We start from the raw sequence: 21,965 nt of genomic DNA, 5'->3' as shown, positions 1-21,965 counted from the left end.
AAAAGAAAACACATGTGTGATGTCACATGGCAGCAATGTCATCAGCCTCATGGCTTTTACATGAAAAGAACCAATTTAGCTTAGCAAATTCTGCCATTAGTATCCTTTAAAAGCTTCTTCGTTATTGAGGGATATACAAAGCCAAATTCCTTTCTCTGGAAGTTTTGTGTTATGAAGTGTGTTAATGAACTTTGCAACTGTCATTGCATTTGCACACAGCTTGTTCAGCTTCCCTGCAATGTTACTGTGGACCACATTTTGGCCGATTATGTGAAACAGAAGACGTCAGTGAAAGGAATTTCATCTAACAAGTGAGTAGTCATGCCTTAACTTACCTGTAGTCAACTCGGATAGCTTGGAGTTTTGTTCTGTATTGCTGTGAAATATATATTAAGTAGAGGAACTACAGTTAATCCTCAATATAATGAACTTCAATATAATGATGTTCTCGATGCAACAAAGTATTTTACTTTTCATAATCTCTTGTCTGTAGAATATAATGTATTTAGAACATTAATGTAATGAAGCACATTTGTATGCAATTTCAACATAACAAAATTTCACTGCTGCCTCAAAGGAATGCTGAGAAATAAAATAAGATCCCCTTTCTTAAAAAAAGATGGTCGAACGCGAAGCTTTCCCCCAATACAATCTGAATCGAAGTCCAAAGCCAACGACTACACAATGAACCCGGGAAATGCTGAGCAACCCGACGCTATGCATATGTGATTTGATTGCTTGTTTAAGATTGTATTTTTTGAACATTGAAGTTGAATGAAGACGCATTTCGTTAAGGCGCGTAGCCTTTATCTTAGGTCACATTGCCATTGATTACACGCACACACTTTCATGGACGACAGTACACTTGCACACTATAGACCGTTTTATTGAGGGCGCCGCCATTTTGCAATCGCAGGGCTGTCTATCGTGCGACGCCATGCTGGTATATGGGATTGCGCTGGAGGGTGCGTGGCAAACGCGCTGTTGACGAGTGGCAAGTTTTCATGCTTTCCCGGGAGGTGTCAACAAGCTGTTTGGATTGGAGAACTTCTTAAGGTGTCGTCCCTAAGCTTTTAGCTTCGATATAGCCGCAATATTGAATGGCGACAGGCCCAGAGGTATTCACGCAGCTCACCCCACGATCGAAATAGGAGGCGAGTTAAGTCTGAACATTGTCTATACATAACGCATACATGTAATGTGTTATTATTGTATGTCTAGCCTTGAACTCTATTCAGGTATCACTCAAGCAACAACAATCAGAGGTGTTTTCATGTGTCATGCATCCCAATCCAGATAACTGCGAAGCTCCAGGGAAGCACGTTTTGCTAGCTGTTGTGGTCCTAAAATTTTTGCAGAACGATTTTCTAAATATGGTTTATCTGGCACCCGGGCATCAAGCTTTACAAAAGAAGGAACTGTAAAATAACTAGATCGAAAGGGCTGTTAACATGGATAAAATGAACTGATGATAGTAGCTGGGATTATGCCGCGATCAACCAGATGCATGCAACGCATTGAAAGATTATGCACACTCTTAGGTCTTGAATGGTACCTGTGTGTTCAAGGGCACCTCGCCTACTCGAGATAGCTGAAAAACGAACAACTATTCTTTCAACAGCAACTTTATTTTCTGCAGTAATAAAGCGTGCGATGAGCAGCATTGACAGCTTGCCGACGAGATTCGGAAGCACGGGAGAGCCCATGTGAACTAGGGCCGGCCGACACACAGTAGGCATGGCTTTGGTTACAGAATTAAAAAGAACACACCTTCATTTCTTAGTCAGCACGTACTGTTTTTATAATATGTCCTTGGACAACTTCCACCAGAACGTTGATTGCCAAGCATAATAATCTTAGGACACGTTTGAACAGAATAAGTTTAATGTGTGTGCACGAAGAAACAGTTAGCTTCATCCATTCGCAGTAGTTGACCGACTTGAATACGCACCATCCTTTCATATCCCAGTTTGATCATGGGTGCCCAGTTTCAAGTTCATCGCCGAGCGCTCACTGGAAACAAAACCTTCCGAACATACACGCAATGGCATCAAGTCCTTTCTGTTTATGCTGGCAATACAAAGCGGATGCTCCTCTATCGCAGCAGCGGTGTCCACGAAGTCGCCGCGGCTGAAGATGCACTTCGTGCTTGCTTCCTAAGGTTATTTTTGCAGATACAGCAGAGTGGTAGCCCGTTGTCTTTGAGTCATCCGACATCGCAGAAATCCCAGAACGAACATGTTAGAATCGCACTAATTCACAATTAAACCACTACCTTTCCACGCTGTCAGTGGGAGAAAATGGAATCCACACAAACCAGTGCAAGTAGGAGAGCAGCGTGGCGCGCTGGTTCGAGGCTACTTTCCTCCTCGCCAATGAAACGGTCTACAGTAAAAGCTCGTTAATTCAGACCTGACGGGACCGCGAAAAATATCCGAATGCCAAATTAATTAATGAACAGGAAAAACATTAAAATCAAGTTGGAGAAGCATATTTTTATTTACTGAAGTATTTTGCAATAGTCGTCTGCTTTTTCGCGCAGATTCCGGCTGACATCACAATTTTTCTTAGCTCTTCCAAGTGGCCAACAGCCCGCAAACTCAGAAGTGCTCAGGCAAACGTCCTCCAAAATCAAAAGCGCCTCCGTGACTTCTCGTGAGGTGCAATGAGGTTGTGGCTGCACCTTCTCACATGATTCTTCGTCTGAATTGTGGTCTTGCTGGGCGCCTGTGACATCAATAATAATTTCTTCATCGGAGAGGAGACCAGTCGTGGCGACACAGTCATCAATCACAATGTAGTCCTAAAGTGTCACATCTGTGGGAAGGACAGCATCGAAGGTCAGGCAGTCATCATCGTTGGACTCGGCTGACACCTCGTCGGCTACTTCCGCATGCTCGGGCTTAACAAAGCCACTGTGCCGAAAACAGTTGGCGATGACTTGCAGAGGTGTATTTTTCCAAATGTGGGCGATGATGTGCACTGCGCCGAGTAAGTCCACTTCACACACCTTTTCAACTTTTGTGCATAAGATCATTCGCAGTAGCAGGCGCTTTTGGTACTTCGACTTCATGTAGTGAATGATACCCTGGTCCATCCGCTGAAGGGCACATGTAGTGATGGGCAGCAAAAAAAACTACTTTGACGCTCTTCAGTTCTACTGTAGAGTTATGTGCACTGCAGTTGTCAACAACCATAATTATCTTGCGGTCCTTAGACGTGAAGTGCCGGTCTAACTGCTACAGCCAGCCTCGAAAAATGTCCGAGGTCATCCAAGCCTTCCTGTTCGCTCTGTACTCGACAGGAAGGCTTTCGGTGTTTTTAAAACAATGTGGCTTATGCGCCTTCCCGATGACAACAAGTGGCAAGCTTTCTGTGCCAGTCATATTGGTGGCAAGAAGCACTTCTTTGCTTGCACTTCTTGCCACCAATGCACGGGTTCCCTTTGAAGGTCGCCGTCTTGTCCGTCAGAGCTCTGAAAAATAGAGCAGTTTTGTCTGCATTGAACACGTCACTTGGTTCATATGTGGCGATGTGCTCAAGCAGCTTCACATTTTTCCACTGGGTGGTCACGCTTTTGTCAATACTGGCCTTTTCGCCCCACACACTTCTGAAGACAAGTTCGTGTCTCTCCTGAAACCTCGCGAACCACCCATCTGAAGCTCTGAACGATTCGATGTTCACTATTACAGCATACTTCTCATGTTCTGCCATAATGAGAGATCCACTCAAAGGCAGATGCGCTTTGCGACAGTCAGTAACCCACTGGAGCAAAGCTTCTTCGAGCTGGGGATGAGCTGCGGTTTGCAAACCGCTTTCTTTATGCATGAAACTTCTCGCTTTCGAAGGCTTAGGAATCTGTTGTTCATTTTTCATGTACGTTCCCAACGTGCTCCGCTTCACATTGTACTTGGTTGTGCTGTCACGTGCTGTCGCGATTCGCCATTCTTCAAAGCCTGCAAAATTTGCACCTTAGTCGCCAAGTTCTAGGCTTCGTACTTCTGCCACTTTGCTGGCGTTGCCATCACTGTAGCGCATGATGGTGGTGGCATGCAAAACATGGTCACAACGAAAAAGAAAACTCCGCAAGAAGAGATGATGCCATCTAGACAACACAAGGGAAAATGGCGTTGAAGGCACAGTGGAAAAAAGAAAGAAGACATCGACGTTCGGTGATTCTGTGATTGCCCCCACTAATTGATGATGATGGTGATGCCTCCCAGGTTTCGGTTTCACTCCAATGGTGCCAACACTGCTTTACCACACTTTCGTGTAGCGGCAACAGTCAGCATTTGTTCAAATTAAGTGGCATGGGGCCTAATTCTGACGAATTAACGAAGGTTTGGTCCCATAGACTAACCTGCACTTTGGCTGGGACCAATAGAGCTGTCCGAATTATCCGAATTCCCGAATTAGCGGGTGTCGAAATAACAAGCTTTTACTGTTATCCTTGTGATCGCTGTGGTGGATGGTCAGAGGCTCTGCCATCATAACCTGGCACAGCCTGCTTGCAAACGTGAGATCAATGCAGAAACGGTGTCGTATCATGGGTCTCTGTAGCTTCTTCAATTTCAGCGGGTAGCGATCTGGCATGAAACGCTCGATCCATTTGCCATGCTCTTTCGCCACATCGATGTTAAAGTCACGGCACACAAGGATCGGCATACTATGTGACTTTAAGGTCTTCACCATTTCTGTCAGGAACGTTTCCGTGTCACAACAAGACATGTTCAATGTGATGTACACGCTGACGATCAGAAGACCAGTAGGCATCTCGACTGCGCAGGTGTCTCCCACATAGCTTCTGCATGCCGTTGGTGATGCATGGGATCGGCCCTAAGGGCACAATCACTCTCCACTTACATCCGCGCGCGGCAGCCTTTTATTCTGCCCTGCGCTGCTCCCACAGCCGGCTCATGGTGACGGCTGGGAATGCATTACGTGCCACACTTAAAGCAATGCAGATATATACAGTTTGTCCAGGGTAGCATGGCGTTCAACCATCTTTCGTAAAGGGGCTTTGATTTTCTTTTTCCAGATCATAAGACGAGCCCGTGTTCATGCGCATTCGCTGTCTCCCGTAAGCAGGGAAGCTCAGTTAATCGCGACGGGGGTGGTGTCATGCCTAGCAGATGCAACTTGCGCTTCCAGTGAACTTTGTGCGCATGCACTACTCTTGCTGAGCTCGTCGCTTCACGCCGTTATCAGGCACTGACCGGCTGGCCTGTCAACCCTGATGCAGTACTGCGAATGTAAACTGTAGTGCTCTACGCGTATGTGTAAGTTGGCTTGGTGTAAGTGGAGTGTGTTTTTGGCGCTCACGGATGAATCAGTGAGACATAGAAAGCTTTGCTTTAATGTATGGAAACTTCCGCGGACGCAGATGGTCAAATGATTGAATTATGAGCGGCTGCTTTCAAATGCACCTCTCAAATCACCGGCCGCTCATGTTCTGTATAAAGCCCAAGTGCGATAAGAGCCTATTGCAGCCCGTGCACTGTGTGCTTTAAGTGCGAGTTAAAGTGTGTGAGGGTGAGACGAGAAAGATGGTAGCTTCACAAGTGCCACCTACCTTCCCGCACGAGCAAAGGGAAAGTGGGAGGGGATCGAGCTCGCAGTAACGCGATCAAGTGCACACGAGGGGTCAGGGGGGGAATGGAGTTGGGGGTAAGTTTGCGCACGTCTCGATTTCTGGCGCGTCTCGGCTGTGGCTGCAAATGGCTGTAAGTGCAGCTGATCATACATGCAGCCACGCACCCTGCTTTAGAGGTAATCTCAGGGTGTCTACCTACCAGGAAAACCGGAAATTATAAGGGATTTTGAATAGTCTGGGAAGACTCGGGGAAAACTCAGGGAACTCGTGCTTCTATCATGGAAAATTAGCTGTCATTTTATTGAAAGGGAATGAAAGTCGCCCTAATGCTGGCTTGAGTGAAGGAGAGGAATCATAACGAGTTATTTTTGATGCCATGTCGTCGGCTGGAGGAGTTGCCAGTGTAGAGTCAACGACCGATTTTCCGGACGGCCGATTTTTGGGACATGCTCAATAATGCGTACTGCTTTGCAGCACCATAGAGTCAGTGTAAAAGAATGTGAAATTTAAGACGCAAGAATCCTTCGCCGGCCGACTTTCCGGACTTCTTGCCGCGACTGCAGGTCCAAAACAGCATTAATCAAAGCCAACACCGCCGTTTTGATTATCTCGGCGCCTCAAACTGGCGCTCTCGCACGCAGATCCACTGGCAGCCGTATCCACCACCACGGCAATGCAAGGCCTAGCTGCTTCGACATCTGCTATTGAGGTTCTTGCCATTCGGCGCCATGTTTTTCATTGAAAGAATTCGCCGCTCTCAGCAATGGCACCGATTCCGCCTCTGTGGTCCTCGTGATTGGCTTCGAAGCTTAGAAAGCATGGCGCATTGCATAATGCCGGTTCCCAAAAAGCAGGTTTGCCTCAGTACAGAAATTTATGCTGCAAAGCGTACGTGAGGTATTGCGGTGAAGCTTAACAAGCATGGGAAGGGGGCAATATTCACGTGATGCAGTACGTATTCCCTAATTATACAGACGTGCACCCGCCACCTCTTGTCACAGTATGAGCACCGATACGCCTCATAAGTGTGCTGGCAGGCCTTCAGAGCTTTTTCGTGTGTGCCTGCGGCCATTTGAGCCCTTAAGGGCAGTAAAGGCATGCATTCATTTTTAAAGCGACGCTTTCTTTGCCTCTTCCTTCAACGTTCTCGTTGCTGCTGCTGCTGCTGCTGCTGTCACGCACACTGCAACGGGGGGGTGATGTCAGATCGTGTATATAGATGACAGGCGCGAGTAAGAGAGGAAAGGCACCGAGAGAAACTCGTTTTCACCCCACCACTTTGAATTTACACAATACCCTCTGGAGCTCCCTGGTCGTCGCCACATTAGCCGTTTGACAGCTGTAATTATCCATGACTCCCCTGAGAAGCATTGCAGAAACTGCAGCGCTTTCCTTTCTACTGATGTGCGAGGCCAGACAGGACGCAGATAGAAATGTAGAGCGGAGAAGAAGGAGAGGGAGGAGAAAAGGCAGTTCCCATACAAGAGAGGGGGGAGGTGACGTGAGAAGGCAAGGAAACCCCACTACTATACGACAGCAGTTGCAGGGACACAGGATAAGCTTAAGTTCAAGGTACGTTACAGTACGTTGCTGCCATCTCTGAAAAATAAACGCCATGCAAGTATGTCAAGTGGGCAACTTATGCAGGGCGCGCAGAAGCAGAGCCGCATTAATTAAAGCGCACTGCAGAGTCCAGGAGTCACTATGGAAGTGGTCGACTGTCAAATCAACACTTCTGTGCTCGCCACGTCAGCGTTGCGGCTATGGCGTTGCTAGAGTTCGTGGATTTGATCCCAATCGTGGCAGCCACACTTCGACGGGGGCGAAATAGAAAGTGCACATGCACTTACATTTTGAGACACATTAAAGGACATCACGGTGTCAAAATTAATCCGAAGTCCGCCACTATTGCGTGTCTCAAAATCCGAGTGTGGTTTTGGCACGTACAGCCCCATAATCCAATTCAAGTTTAATACTTCTACCACAATGCGATGTGCCATGTAAGGCAATGACAATGCTCAACCCTCTCGGAGGTTATAAAATATGGCACACAACAACGCCTCAAGCAAACACCTTTTCCTGTGTGTTCTGTGTACTAAGCAGACAAACGGCAGTGGTGCACGCAAGGTAATGTTTAACATCAACTCGCCACTCTCGTGTTGCCCTAAACGTTGAAGAAATTAAGCTTTAGCCGTCAACATCACCACTAATTATCGTCAATCAAAGCATCCAGCACAAAGCTTCGCTTACATCGATTTCCACAGTGCGTGGGATCTGCATAATTTTTCGGCTACCCAATTTTTCTGGAGTTTTCACGGCCCCTAAGGAGTCCGAAAAATCGGACATTGGCTCTACAACTGACCAAGAGGATGTTTCAACTGGTCCGCAAGGTGAACGCACGGCAAAACGAGGACGAGAACAGAAAGGACCTAAACATTGAGGAATGAATAGGAAAGGAACTGTGGCGCCGCTTCTTTGAAGGAGCTTGGGCTCGAAAAAGCAAAGTGTTGGCTGACGCCGAGGTGCAGGTGACTCTGATCCAAGCCAAAATAAATTCTTTGAAGCAGTGAAACACAACACTATGGCGTTGTGCGCGGGCTGAGAGTATGTCAGGATAGTTGAGGTTGACATACCAGCTGTTGAGAATCTCACTTGTGACAAAGTTCGGGCCTAATCCCAATGAGCTTGCTATCAGTTGATAGAAATAGCCCATTTTCAAAAATATTTGCATCTCCTTTTATTCGTATTTGAAAATGTTCGACTCAATTTGCAATGGGCTTTACCTTTTTTTTTTTTTTTTTCGAGGATACTTTATTCGCTGTGCATTTTACTGACCCCCTCCCTTCAGTTTTCTATCTTGAATAAAATAAACTCTACTGCTTACTATTCAAACTGGATTAAGTCGTTTTCTTTTTCAACGTATTTTAGCATGCTTACTAGAGAGGGACTGCATCGGGCAACATGGTGTCAGCCCATCTTAGTATAAAACAAAGTTTTGTCTCACTCGGGGAATATTGCAAAGGCACTCAGGGAAAACATAGAAAACTGAGGGAATTTGAAAGTGTCAACTTGTTAGACACCCTGAACCTGCCGCATGTGCGAAGAGTGAGTGTGCCGCCGAGACAGTGTGGCATCATGTAAGCTGTCTTCTCGCGTGTTTAGTATCGGAGATTGCATAATCTCGAGTTTTGGTGACTCGATGGAGCGAGAGGCAGACAAAGCATTTGCTTCCCACTGCCGGAGCTTTTCATGATAGCGTCGTCCCAGTACAGACGACGCAATCAGCCGTTGGGGCGGAGGACACGCAAAAAGCGTGGCTGGCTTTGCTTAATTCATAACGCCAATGTGAAGATATTGTCGATGTGGCATGAAACCATATCATTCGTCGCCGACTCCCAAATTCATCAAAATAAATTGTTTTCTCATTCAAGTTTGCTTTTTTGAATTGCCTCATAAATCGAAATATTCTGTGGCCTCTGCTTGTAAGAAAAATCAATGTACTTGTTTGCATAAAAGGTTGAATTTCAATACGAAACTTCAATATAATAAAGCAAATTGCCAATTTTACCGACTTCATTGTACCGAGGTTTAGCTGTAGTACTAACAGATAGACCTATAACTGAATCAAAGGAAAGCGAGAGGTACCTTCACGTAAAGCCCCTCTATCCACGCGCCACCGCCGCTTTCTTAAGTAGCGACAACCGCCTTTTCCCCTCACACCAAATCCGGTTCCGGCATTTCCGCTTCCGGCATTTCCGGTTCCGGCATGTCCGGTTTTAAGATTTCCGGTTCCGGCGTTTACGCTTCCTGGAGTTGCGCTGCGAGAATTTCCACTGTGATTGCAGACGATGGTGAGACGCCCGTGCTTAGCAACCGGTGCTAATTTGAGTAGCTCGCTCTAGCCATTCCACGAAGCGTCATTCGTGTGCATCTACGTGCTTGTTTGCGTACGCTGCGCCCGCACGCTTTGCCTGTCCCCTTTCTCTGACAAAGTGCGGAGAGCCATGCGCTGGGGCACAACACACGAACACAATTCGCCGTACACACCTGCTCGCGTTACAACACGCACGCACGCACCAATTCACTGCACACCTCCACTCATATCGCACAAGAAAAGCACACTTGTTTTCACCATGTCACTGAATGCCCTCCACGCAAATTTGAACTTGTTATATTTCATAGCTTCACGTCATTGCAGTTCTTCACGCAGTGCACGCACTTGGGACGTTCGTTACCTTCGATCTGCCGTACGAGACAAGTTCAACCTCAGAATCAACAGCATAAACTCTATGCGTCTGCCGTACAAATTGGCGTCGCGAACTCCTTCACTAAAGTCCCTCCATACGTGCTGGCTGGAGGGGATGTATGCTTCAAAACAAGAATTCAAAGGGGACAAGCTGTTGTATTCCGCTGAAGTAGTAGTTTGCGGTCGCTGTTTTCCAAATGCACGAAAAACGGGAGCGGTCTCCAAGCACCCAGGCACTACATTCCACCGTACATTGTCTCTCGTGGCACAACTTGTCGCAGGTTGACGCGAACCAGCGAACACGACCAGATCGCCGATTACAGTAGGCGGTGGTTCTTGGATGGAATCGCATTAACAGTTTCAACCGCAGCTGGTGCAATTAAAGCCTCTCCGTAGACGCGAAAGTAAACAACGCTAAAAAAACATAGGGTCAATTCCATTGGAACAGGAAGCTGAAGCTACGTAAGTTCCGCTTGACGCTGGAAGCTGAGGGGGTGAGTGGGAGAGGAGCGTGGAGGAGGAGGGCAGGTTGGCGGTACTTAACCTGGTCGGCGGTGACGCGTGAATGTAGGGGCTTTACCTTCACGGTCATGTTGTGTTTGTAGTCCCTGTGAAATGGACATCTGTGGTGATGAACACCTAGAGACTGAGCAATAAAGGCAAACTATTTGCTAAAGTGATATCAGCGAGTGTGTGATGCATTTTACTAGTTGAGTGAGAGAAAAATAAGAAGTATATTTATGGCCATTTGTTGCCATGTCCACGAATGGTGTGGGCTAACACTCCCATGACTAATCTTGTACACATACAAAAATATGCAAGAAAGTTGGTGGAAGGACAGCTTCCACGGCACCTTAATGGTGGAGCACCGCATATGTAATCTGTAAGATGTGGGTTCGGCACCCATGTGCAGCAAATTTTCTTTGCCCACTTTCGTTTCCTTTTTCCTTATTATTTTAACATTTATATTTTAAAAAAGAACAGTTATTTACCCATATGCTTTCCCTGGCTTCATTGCCTGTTTGCTTCATGTGGCTGTGCTACTAACATTTTACTACTACTATAATAAGCTTACACTAAAATGATCAACACATGCTGGTCAAGTTTTCAAATAAAAGTATCGTCCAAAACAGGAATAGTACACTGCATGTTCTTGCAAAATGATGCAATATATGTATTCTAGCTAGTCAAGCTTCTAGCTGAGATCATTCATGTAATTGTATTAGTTAAATTCTTTTTACACCCGACAACATCACAACACAGATAATCACAATAATACCTTTAGGCACATCATGTGATTCTGAAATAGAAGCCAGCGAGCACGCCAGACATGTTCATTTACTGGCACTGGTCCAAAAAAACCATGGACTGGTACCAATTTTAAGACATCAATGCCTAGAATCTGCTCTGAAATTCATTTACGCTCCATGTATCAGTGTTTTCAAATGCATGAGAAGGCCCTTTAAGCACAACAACGCTTGGAATACCACTGTACTTTTGCAGCAAGAATCACATTTAGTGGCGCTCCTTTAATGCTCACTGTTTCTTTTATGTTCACTGTTCTGATAAAATATTGCTGATGAAATATTGCTGAAAAACTTGTCTCGCTGTAGTGCACTGCCTAGAAATTTTTGTATAGCTGACTTTAAAAACACAACAGTAAAATAGAACTATTTCTTTTTACACAGGGAGAGTGCTGTCATTGAAGTGACGAATGGGCTCAAGGAATACTTCAATGTGATGCTAGGAAGCCAACTTTTGTACAAATTTGAACGGCCTCAGTACGCCGATGTAAGTTTTGTCTTTGATAATAGGTATCTATGCATGATTGTTTTGCCAATAGTGTACAGTGATACCTTGTTAACTTGAACTTGTATATCTTGAAAAATCGGTTAAGTCGAAATTTTCCGCGGCACTGAACTATTTCCCATACGTGCCATGTATATGTTGCGCTTTATCTCTAAGTATTTTTGGGCTAAATTGTGGATATCTCTAAATCTTGCCTGAGAGCGGAACAAGAACTCTGCCGCCGGAACGTTTAACAAGCTTCGTGCGAGGCTGCCACTCCTACCAGAAAGCGGACGTTTTCCCTGAGTGTCAAGTCGGAACCTGAGCAAAACGAGAACAACGTGAAAGCTGGAACCAACATTTTGACAAGTGCACTTGTCTTTTTCAAGGCAACATATGCTTTCCTTGGCACAGTATACAGTGGAATCTCTATAAACGGAAATCGCTTAAATGGAGCTGCTTCTTAAACGGAACACCATGCTCATGGTTAGTTGGTTTTTTATTCATGCAATTGTATTAAGCTTTTTCTCTCAGTAAATGGAACTCCTGATAAACAGAACCAAATTTTCTGGTCCCTTGAGGTTCCGTTTAAAGAGAGTCTACTGTATATAGGTATGGTTCTTGTAAGGGGAGACGGTGTAATGCAGGTGGCCAAGGCAACGAACGAGGGTGTTTGTGTGGCAAGGGTGCAGAATTGAAAAGAGAGGTGTGCTATTTAATCTCGGAGGAGTGTGGGGCAGCGTCATGTGTCAGCTGGTTGACATGTCACTGTAGGCTCGTTTTTTCGTGGAAGGGACCTGGATGACGGGAGCTGGGGGAGGGGGGGGGGGGATCATTTGCTCTCTTGGAGGTCAGTAAACTATCGTCTCTCAGAGAGAGAGATAAAAGTAGTGGCAGAAAATGGTGCTAGTGAAAAAAATATTTTATATGTATAAATAAAAGAACGAAAAGAAAAGGAGGAGAAATAAAAAAAAACAACTAAACAACCTGATTAGAAATAAAAATAAGAAAGTGCTGTAGTTTGTAGTTTGAAATTTAGCATAACTCTCTTTGAAGTCTAGAAGCGTACGGTGAGGGGCTAGTTGGTATGACATTATGAGAACAAAGAAAAAACTCTGAAACGTTTATGCCTATTGTTTGCAATATCTTGAACTTATGGATGAGGTATGATTGTCTGTATTTTCTGTCTTGCACAGAATGGAAATTTGACTGTAGTATGTAGAGTTCAAGTTCATCAAAGTTATGATCTGGTTGGTTGAAATACTCAGTGAGGGCATTGGAAAGCTTTTTGGCTGTGTCTATGTGATGTCCATTTAACCTGACGTTCGTTGATTGTCCCGTTTCGCCGATATATTGTTTCTTACAGAAGGAACATTCAAGCATATAAGTTACATTGGAACTAGTGCAAGTAAAGCTAGTTTTCACTTCACATTTATGGCTATTAGTGGCGCTTTTAATTTTAAGGTCACTTTGAAGGTGCCTGCAGGTTTTGCATTTGGGGCAAGAGCATTCTTTGATTATGGGGGAATGATGTTAGCTGATTTTTACGTGCACTAACATGTGTTCAAAGTTTCTGTTGCGGCGATAGGTCACCCTTGCTACCGCCAGGAACGCTTTTCTCAGACACTAGTTACTTGATAAAGTTAGGTGGTATTTTCATAGGATGTTTATGTTTGGGAGGATATTATAATTTTTTGTTATGAAGGCTGGTGCTCTCTCTAATTCTGGTGTAGGCTTTTTCTTAGCTCATTCGAATGCCTCTCCAATCTTGATGCGACGTCGTAAGCCTTGTCGAAAGGAACTTGTGGATAGTTTCTTTCTGCTAGTGTTGCTTTAAGGTCATTTAGGTGGTAGATATAATCATTGACTTCACTACAAATTATTCTTATTCGTGTTGCTTGGCCGATAAAAATTCCTCGCTTGCAATGTCACGGGTGATAACTGGTGTAGTCTAAATATTGCTGGCTATCCATAAGCTTCCAGTAAAGTGTCGTTCTCACTTTTACATTTTCTATGTAGACCGTCGTGTCGAGGAAGTTGATTTGACTAGGAGAGTGATGAGCAGTAAATTTAATACTAGGATGAAAGCGGCTGAAATGGCTAATCAGGCCAATTAGCATGCGTGTGTCGTGTTCCCATATTATAAATACAGTGAAACCTCGTTAAACCGTAGTTGACCGGAGCTCAGAAAAAGTATGTACTAAACAGTAGTACTGCTTAACCGAAATAGCATGAGATCGTCCACTTGCCTGTCAGAAACGGAACTCGGAGAGAGTGCGATGAAAAGGCAAAAACATGCAGTATTTATTCGACGACCTCCTCCATAAAGTTTATATAGGAGGGCGTGGTTTATTCACTTCGCACGACAAAAGTCTCGTTATTTTCGTTTGATGCCGCGGTGGCCTAGCAGCGACGACAGCGACCTCAAACTTACTGAAGCTGTGAGCCAGCTTTCCAGCCAGCCCCCTCTTCTCGGCAAATACTCACATGGCAGATTCCTCATTGGCATTGCATATTATCCGTGCAGGGACGCGGTAGTACTACAGATGTCATGGGGCACCTTTTTCATTGAGGGGTGCTGTTCTCATCGCAACGATTGCATTCATGCGGCTGACGTGATGCGCAGATTCTGGCACTGTCGGGGCTGAATTGCCCGTGCTGTCGTTTTCCGTGTCGTCCTCATCACTGTCGTTGGGCAACACTTTGGCAACAGAGGCAATGATGGCAAAAATCGAACATCGTAGCCGTCATTTTTCCGCGGTCACAACAGTGCTGCCGAGCAGCTTCTCCTCATTCCAAATGCCACACACCATAGTCGATGGTGGATCCCTGTAGCGTGTCAGCGCTGACTTCTTCGTGCCACGTTCGATGGCAAAAACAATGTCCAATTTTCTACGCTGAGCACCTGGTGTTTTTTATCTGAGCTTCGTCATGATGCCAGTCCTTGCTTGCACGATGCTGAAATGATGTTTATGTTGATGTGGCTTCATGCGCGTACGCACAGGGCGCTTGGAGGCCGTTGCTCCGATTTCAGTCTTGTTGTTCTGACAGGGGCCGCCCGATGGGGACGACGCACCACCGTGATTGCACGACGAAAAGTGGAAACACCACGTGTTAACCTACACGTACGCAATAAGCTGGTACGGTTTATGCGGATACAAAATGCATTATGTTCAATGGCTGCAGAGTCGGGGATTTGACTTTACTTTTAAAACGAAACTACTGTTTAAGCGGGTACAGTTTAACGATGTTTTACGTATGTCAATGTAACGGAGATAGGTGGGGGGTTTTAAAGGGTATGATGTGCAAACCTGCAACTTTTCACATTTGACTGAGTGTACGAAATTTGAAAAGGAGTCATTTCTCATCGTGTATCTTAAAGGGGTCCTGAATCACTCTTTATCAAAATGGAGAAAGGCATTTGAAGTGAAAATAGGCTATTTCAGAAATACTTTGCTGCAAGAAGTACTCCAGTTTGTTCAGCAGAAGCGCAGTTATTGTCAGTCAAACATGACCTCTACTGTGCTCCCATTCCTTCTTCAATGCCTTGCACTGCAAAGGCTGTAGCGGAGTGGGCCCACAACACTACACCTTCTAAATGTCACCCTGGTGCACAGTTCAAATTTCATTTTGAATGTGGACGTAGATGCCATGACTTTCAAATTTGGTGCCTATGACACGCTAAATGTAAGCCAAATGCAAGCCAAATGCAGTTGATCTCAGCAAGCTGCAGTGCGCTTAGCCATTAGACTCGTGGCGGCATCCCGCGGCGGCCGCAGTATGTACGCTACATAGCCGAACGCAGCTACTAATAGCAGCCACGTATGGGAATCCGTTTTATCACGAAATAAAGTGTCCATACCAAAATGAGGAGCAGGCTTCTGTTGAAAAGACAGTATTTAAGAGGAAGATGACTTCGTGCTCTGCTTGCAAGCTCCACGCACCATGTACAACAGCAAAACTTGGCAGAGATGTTCACAGCAGCATATGCTACCGGCGGTCTATGTTACTTCACCAAGCCCGAGGGGTGGTTCAGGACCTCTTTAATTACTTCAAAGTGAATAACCTCCCCCCCCCCCCCACACACACACACTTCTTTTTGTAATTGTTTTTGCACCCTTTAATAATGACTTAGCACTATAATAACTACATATAAAGACAATGCCACCTGAATGCTTGAATTCCAAAGTTGCACATGAGCTGTGTGAGGTGCCCTTGTGGATTACTCGATTCTCGACTGCTCACAGGACCTACAACTAGCCTAGAAATACATAGGTGTATTTTATATCTTGCTGCGTTGAAATGTGCCTGTCCACTGTGTTCGGGAATCAAACCCACGATGATGTGCTTAACAAAACGCATACATTCAACTCCCGTTACAACTGGCCCTGATAATCTGACAAAAAACATTTGTTTTATCCGAAGTCCGTAATATCCGAGACGCCTCACTTCCGAAACTTTCGGCGCTATGTCTAATAACTTTATTGCAATGAGTGAGTGACGAACATCCAAAGTAAAAAACAAACAAAAAGTCGCAGTTTCGTCCGAAAGGCGAAGCATCGATTGTGATAGCAAATTAAGCAAGATAAGCGTGGCATCAGCAGCGAGCGAATTGACCTTCGTGCTCTCTCACTTCAACGCGAACTAGACGTCGAAAGCACAGCACATACACGAAGCTGCCGGCACTGGGCGCGCTGTCTACATCGCGGATCGCTTTGAAGAGGAGGCCTGAGCGGACGTGTGCTTTGTTCACATCGCAGATCACTTTCAAGCACGGAGCAAAAAACATTTAGGAGTGGAAACTCCGCTGTTTGTGGCAACCAGGGAAGGTCACAAGCCCGCAGAGCCACTATCAGGTTGGCGGCAGGGAAAGAAATTACCACCGTTTCGGTTGCCAAGACAACCGGTTGTGTGTGTGGCTTGCGTTCGGCTGCATGCCTGGCACAAGCTCCACTAAGGGCACTCACGCGCTCTTCTTTAGCACTCGTAGCCTGGACAGCAATTGGTGCTACGCTTAAACCATTTGGGCACAGTAAAAAATTAAACATTCTTTTCCATGACCGCTATAATAAGGCAATTTGTAGCTTCGGGTTGTACGCAGCGCTATTGTTTGATACCCACGCCTTCAATTTCTTCGAGTATGTGACAAAGCTAATTTTCCTCAAGCTCATGGGCCTCACACACTGTGTGAACATCGCTGACGTTCACCACCTTTAAGTTCCTAGCTTGTCATATACACTCATTCTTGATCTTTTAACGGTAGCATGACTGATATTTCGTGTTGCTACCCGGGGAGTCCGCTTCTTTTTCGGGGATGTCAAAGATGCTAGAGACAGAAGAAAGATGCAGGGAACAGCCTCTGGATGCAGTCCTGTTCTTTTTTGGGGTAGTCTAGGATTACCTCACCTCTAAGCTCACCGTATTGCTTATCCCATCTCATTATGTTGCTCGTGAAGTGCTTTTCGCAGATGTAATCTCTATGTGAGCTGACGGCCATCCCCAGGAATCGCCGCAACCTATGCTTGCAGTAGTTTAGGATCATTCAGAGCCTTGAAGATGCTCACATTTTCCCTGCAAGGCTTGTACCCAATTTTGCAGTTTTCAACAAAACACCTGCGTCTCAGGCTAGCAAATTCTGAAGAAGGGCATTTATGCGTAGCAGCACTGTCAGTATCAAGGCTCTCTAACAGACATCGACAAGGACTGTTGCTGTTTGACTTAAGGGCGCACATACACAACGTAACGGCGTGCTCACTGAAGCAAACGTCCGGGTCGTCTACTTGTCGTCTGCCTTGAGTTGAAGACACGAGCGCGCCCGAGCTGCTCGCCTGGGTATCTGTTTTTTTTTTTGCCACTGCTGCTTGCATGACGCGCCGCAAAGCGCCGCCACTGCATGCACTTCTCTCGGCATATGCTATTAACGCGACAGCGTTAAGGAGCTTGTGTCGCAAAAAAAAAAAAGAACGGTGTCGGCGGCGTTGGCCGTGAGCGAAAAATCCCGGAAGGCAATTCATAAATAAAAACAACTTGCAAGATGGGCTGGGTGGGAATTGAACCAGGGTCTCCGGAGTATGAAACAGAGATGCTACCACTTAGCCATGAGTTCGATGGTTCAAAGCGGGACAAAAGTGCCTCCAGTGAATGCGGTGTTGCCTTAGAAACGTGCCGCAGAAAGTTATACTGCGGTTTATATAGGTAATTATGAGCATGTAAATTACAGAAGTCGCAGTTAAACGAGTAGTGAAGTACGTTTCCGTTACATTTCTTCTGCGCTTGGCGCACACGCGGAGGCATCCTGCGGCAAACACAGAAGACCCCCTCCTCGCAATGTACGGCGCTGCCCCGACAGGTGGCGTGCCACTCGCCTGCTTTTCCCCTTCGTCTCGTCAAAAGCATGCCGAGCGAATGAGTGGGCGGTGCAAACGGGGTGCAATAACGCTATCGCGTTCCACTCTCGATGGCAAAGCTTAAGCGTCCTCCAATTTTTTTAGTGACGTTATCTGGTCGCCCGCGCTTACGGGAGTTTCAACTCCTAAATATTCTTCCTCCGTGCTTCCGAGATACGGCGCCTGCGTGGGTGCGCACTTTGTCCACATCACAGATCACTTTCAGGATACAGTGCCCGTGCAGGCGCGCACTTTGCGGTCCACATCGCAGATTGCTTTCAAGGTACACGGCACCCGCATGGCCGCACCGTTAACAGCAGCCACCGGAGTTGACCCCCCCTTTCCCTCGCGTCCCCCCCCCCTCCCCAGTGCCTCACGCGTGAAAGAGGATCTGTGATCTGTGCCTCACGCGCGAGAAAGTGGGGTTCTGCCCCACTTTCCTCCCTCACTCATGCGCAAGATATTGAGCCGCGATCGTCGGCTCACCTTCGCAAGTCAGTTGCCAGCTTGTGTCGACATGGCAAAAGTCCCTTCTGTATGCCCGATTTTTACAAAATTTGTGGCTAATTTCGTCCACTCTAGTCGATAGTCCGTTGTAGCACGGTCCGTTAAAAGCAAACTTCATTGCATTAATAAAATAGGTAGAACAAATTAAGGCTGAAATATGGTCCATTATATCTGAAAGTCTGTTGTACGCGGGTCCGTTGTAACGAGCGCAGACTGTATTACTGCTGCTAAATCACCCTAGCAAGTAGTGTTGGCTTTTAAAGGTGCCCTGAAACATTTGTTGAACATATCAAGAAAACGTTGCTGCTCTGTTGTAGAGGCTGCTGTGAACATGTGAGCCAAATTTTACTGCACTGCACACAGCAGGGAATGAAGCTCATGTCAAAAATGGCAAAAATTTGCTTACTCTTGCTTCTGCAATGTCGTCATGCAGCATTATCGAAAGCAGCTGCACCCACCAATGTTATTGGCTGATTTTGTGATCGCGAGAGCATTCTCAGTAATACATAATTGCTCATTTTGATTTAAATAAATGAGAAATATATGTTTGCGATCTGAAAAATACAGAAAAATAATTTCATCTTTGCGCTGCGCATAGCTGCGTAAGCTGCGTATGGCCTCCGATATGGCAGCGACATGCTGTGCAGCGTAGTCTACTACTGCTGCCGCCATGTGACACTCAAGTGTCGTCTGGGGCTTTGCCCTCTTGGTTTCTCCACTGTGGAATTCGGCATGCTAGTGGAGATGAAACGAGAAAGAAAGCCAGGTATCCGTGTGAAAACTCCATCTATAGTTGAATGATTCAAAAAAAAATTTCGAGCATTAGATTCGCTAGACAATGTCCTTTAACAGTTAGGCCATTCTTGATTAGTTAGTACGGTGTTTCAGGGCACCTTTAACCCTTTCGCTGTCGGACCTTTCTGGCCGTGACGCACCCCCAGTGTCGGCTTGGTTTCAGGGAACGAGCATAACAGGGAATGAACATAGCAATTAATTTTTGATTATGATTGGTATACAAACAACATAGTCACTGCAATATGCACATTTCAGTGTTCTGCAGCTGTTGTTAGTAAACATCATCATCATCATCAGCCTGACTATAACATCCGTTCAACATCCGAATCTGACAATGCGGAACTTCCCTCTTCCTCGCATGAGACTGTCCGAGTCCGAATCCGAGCTCGGCTCGTATTCTGAATTGAAATTGAGCCACCGCTCCAATGAGCAGACGAAGGTCCGCGCGCCCAGCCATCCGAAAGTAACCGCGCGCAGGGAGGATGCGCTTTCAGTCGCCCGCACAACAGAGAGAAATGGGACGTTGCGTGATCAAGAAGACAGAGGGAGATGAAAAGAGGCTAAAACAAAGTTCGAAGGGCTTTACGTTTACTGCTGCAAGTCTGAAGCGAAGGTGTGGCGAGAGAGCGAAAGCAACAATCGAGTCGCTCTTTTCGGAGAGGCAACGGCGCGGCGCGTGCCTCTGAACTTGACGCGCCGTAGCAGACACACCAACAGAATAAAAATAAAAACCTTCAAACCCGCGGAGATGGCAGAACAACCCTTGAACCCATAACCACACGCGCGCGACGCATGATACAGCGAACGCGGAGCCACCGCGCCACTCAGCAAAGAGAAAGGGGCGAGTGGCAGTCGCACCGTACTCTTCAATACGTGACTAACACAGGTCGAGGCGAAAATACGAACTTGTAGAAAGAGTCAACAGATGGAGGGACCAGTTCAGGAGCGCCAGCTCTACGCTCAGGCGCGAAATTTTGAACGCATGATAGAGAACGTACCGGTACGTCGGTGACACTGTGGGGGGGAAGCGCGAAGACGTACCAGTACGTCGGTGACACTGTGGGGGGGAAGCGCGAAGACGTACCGGTACGTCCGTGACAGCGAAAGGGTTAATAGCCTTGAACAAGACTAGCACTGTGGTACCTTGGAAGTGGTCATTCACTCTTCTACTGGTGCCGGGGTTCATAACCATGTGCCCAGAATTGTCCACTGTTATCCAAGTTGACATGCTTTTCTACATCTAGGTTTTAAATGAGAGACCAGACACCCCAATGTCGCAAATATATGGTGCCATTCACTTACTCAGGCTGTTCGGTAAGTTGCCCTTTTGCATAGCTTCATAATGGGACTCTGTAACCGCCCATATTTGGTCTTTCCTGCATTTCTTTTCATAGTGTTTTGTTACCACTGTGGCATCAATATGTGCACACACTATGGTGTTGAATATGACAGCAGCTATTCGCAAATGGTTGACCAGAAAATGCTCGCAGGCCTAATAGGTGAAAAAAAGAATGTGCAGCATTGCTGTGCATTGCGCTTTTTGTATCCCTACTTCTGTGTATACCCCCCTTACGCTATGCTGCATCCAGAGCCAAGCCCGTAAGGTATGCTAAATACCATATTTATTTGAATATAAGGCAAGCCTTTTTTCCCAAAATTCTTAGCCTCGATGTCACTGCCCCCGCCATATATGCGAGGCTGATAGCTTAATTTACTGCTTCAGTGTGGTGGAAGCTGTGCCACATTTCCGGTGATCCAGATTTTAGACAGCAGCACAAATTGTAGCAACTCGTAAAACTTGGCAGGTGAGGCTGTACAGTATTTTTGCACGAATAATCCACACCGTGAATTATAAAAATTAAAGTAAAGGTGGGCATGCGATGCTGTAAAATCATACTATTAAGCGAAATTTGCGCTGCTGCGTCGCACTTTAAGCTGAAATTCACATATAACATGTACCAATTATTCCGGGGGTTTCGATTACTCTGTATTTCGGATGATCCTTTGCCGAGTCAGAATCCGCTGGCTACTCTATATTGCCTTACAGTAGTGTGAATACTTTCCCTTTTCTTCAGTCCCCCAACTGCACGCTCACCTTATAATCACCCCTTATAATCAAGTAAATACGCTAAACAAAATGATTTCAGAGAGTATTACAGGCATCATATGAGCTGAACCAGACCTCATTAAAGAAGTGCTCTGTCGATGATAAATGTTGCAGAGCCCCTTTAAAGGCACACTAAAGAGAAAAGTTCTTTAAGCTGCATTAGTGAAGTACCGTTCTACAATGCCAAAAAAAGCTATTCTCGCTGTGAGAAGAGGCTTCGTAAGCAAGAAAAAAAAATGCAAAAGCGAAATACACGTGGCAATGCCACCTTGTAGTTTACGCACCAGCTTGCTGTGAAGTTGTGGATTGTGACGGGATCTGCTGGTTAGCCTTTTATTAGCAAAGATGGACTACATTGTTTTCCAAAAAATCCAATGAGTGAACAATGAGTGAACGGGCTTCTGCGTGAAATAAATTTTTAAAAATGAGAAAAAATGGAACTTTGATTCTCATTTTCTTTTCTAATAATCAAGCTATTAGCGTAATATTAACAAAAATAGAGTGTTGAAAGAATGCTTTATCTGCCTAAACTGGTTTAATATC

The 21,965-nt window shown here is 45.8% G+C and overlaps 1 protein-coding gene across 3 annotated transcripts in view; it reads left to right on the top strand.

Annotated features, from left to right (window-relative positions):
• The window catches only part of MRG15 (mortality factor 4-like), a 66,843-nt gene that overhangs the window by 38,233 nt on the left and 6,645 nt on the right, over positions 1–21,965 (top strand). For all 3 annotated transcript variants that reach the window (XM_050188790.3, XM_055076974.2, XM_050188791.3), the window contains 3 exons: positions 220–311; positions 11,528–11,630; positions 20,560–20,629. In XM_050188790.3, coding sequence (XP_050044747.1) covers positions 220–311; positions 11,528–11,630; positions 20,560–20,629 — 265 coding nt within the window. The remainder of the gene's footprint in view (positions 1–219; positions 312–11,527; positions 11,631–20,559; positions 20,630–21,965) is intronic.

This window comes from Dermacentor andersoni, chromosome 2, assembly GCF_023375885.2.
Source record: "Dermacentor andersoni chromosome 2, qqDerAnde1_hic_scaffold, whole genome shotgun sequence".
NCBI classification, from domain to species: Eukaryota; Metazoa; Arthropoda; class Arachnida; order Ixodida; family Ixodidae; genus Dermacentor; species Dermacentor andersoni.
Note: the sequence above shows the minus strand (reverse complement) of the source record. Positions and strands in the feature narration are given on the sequence as shown.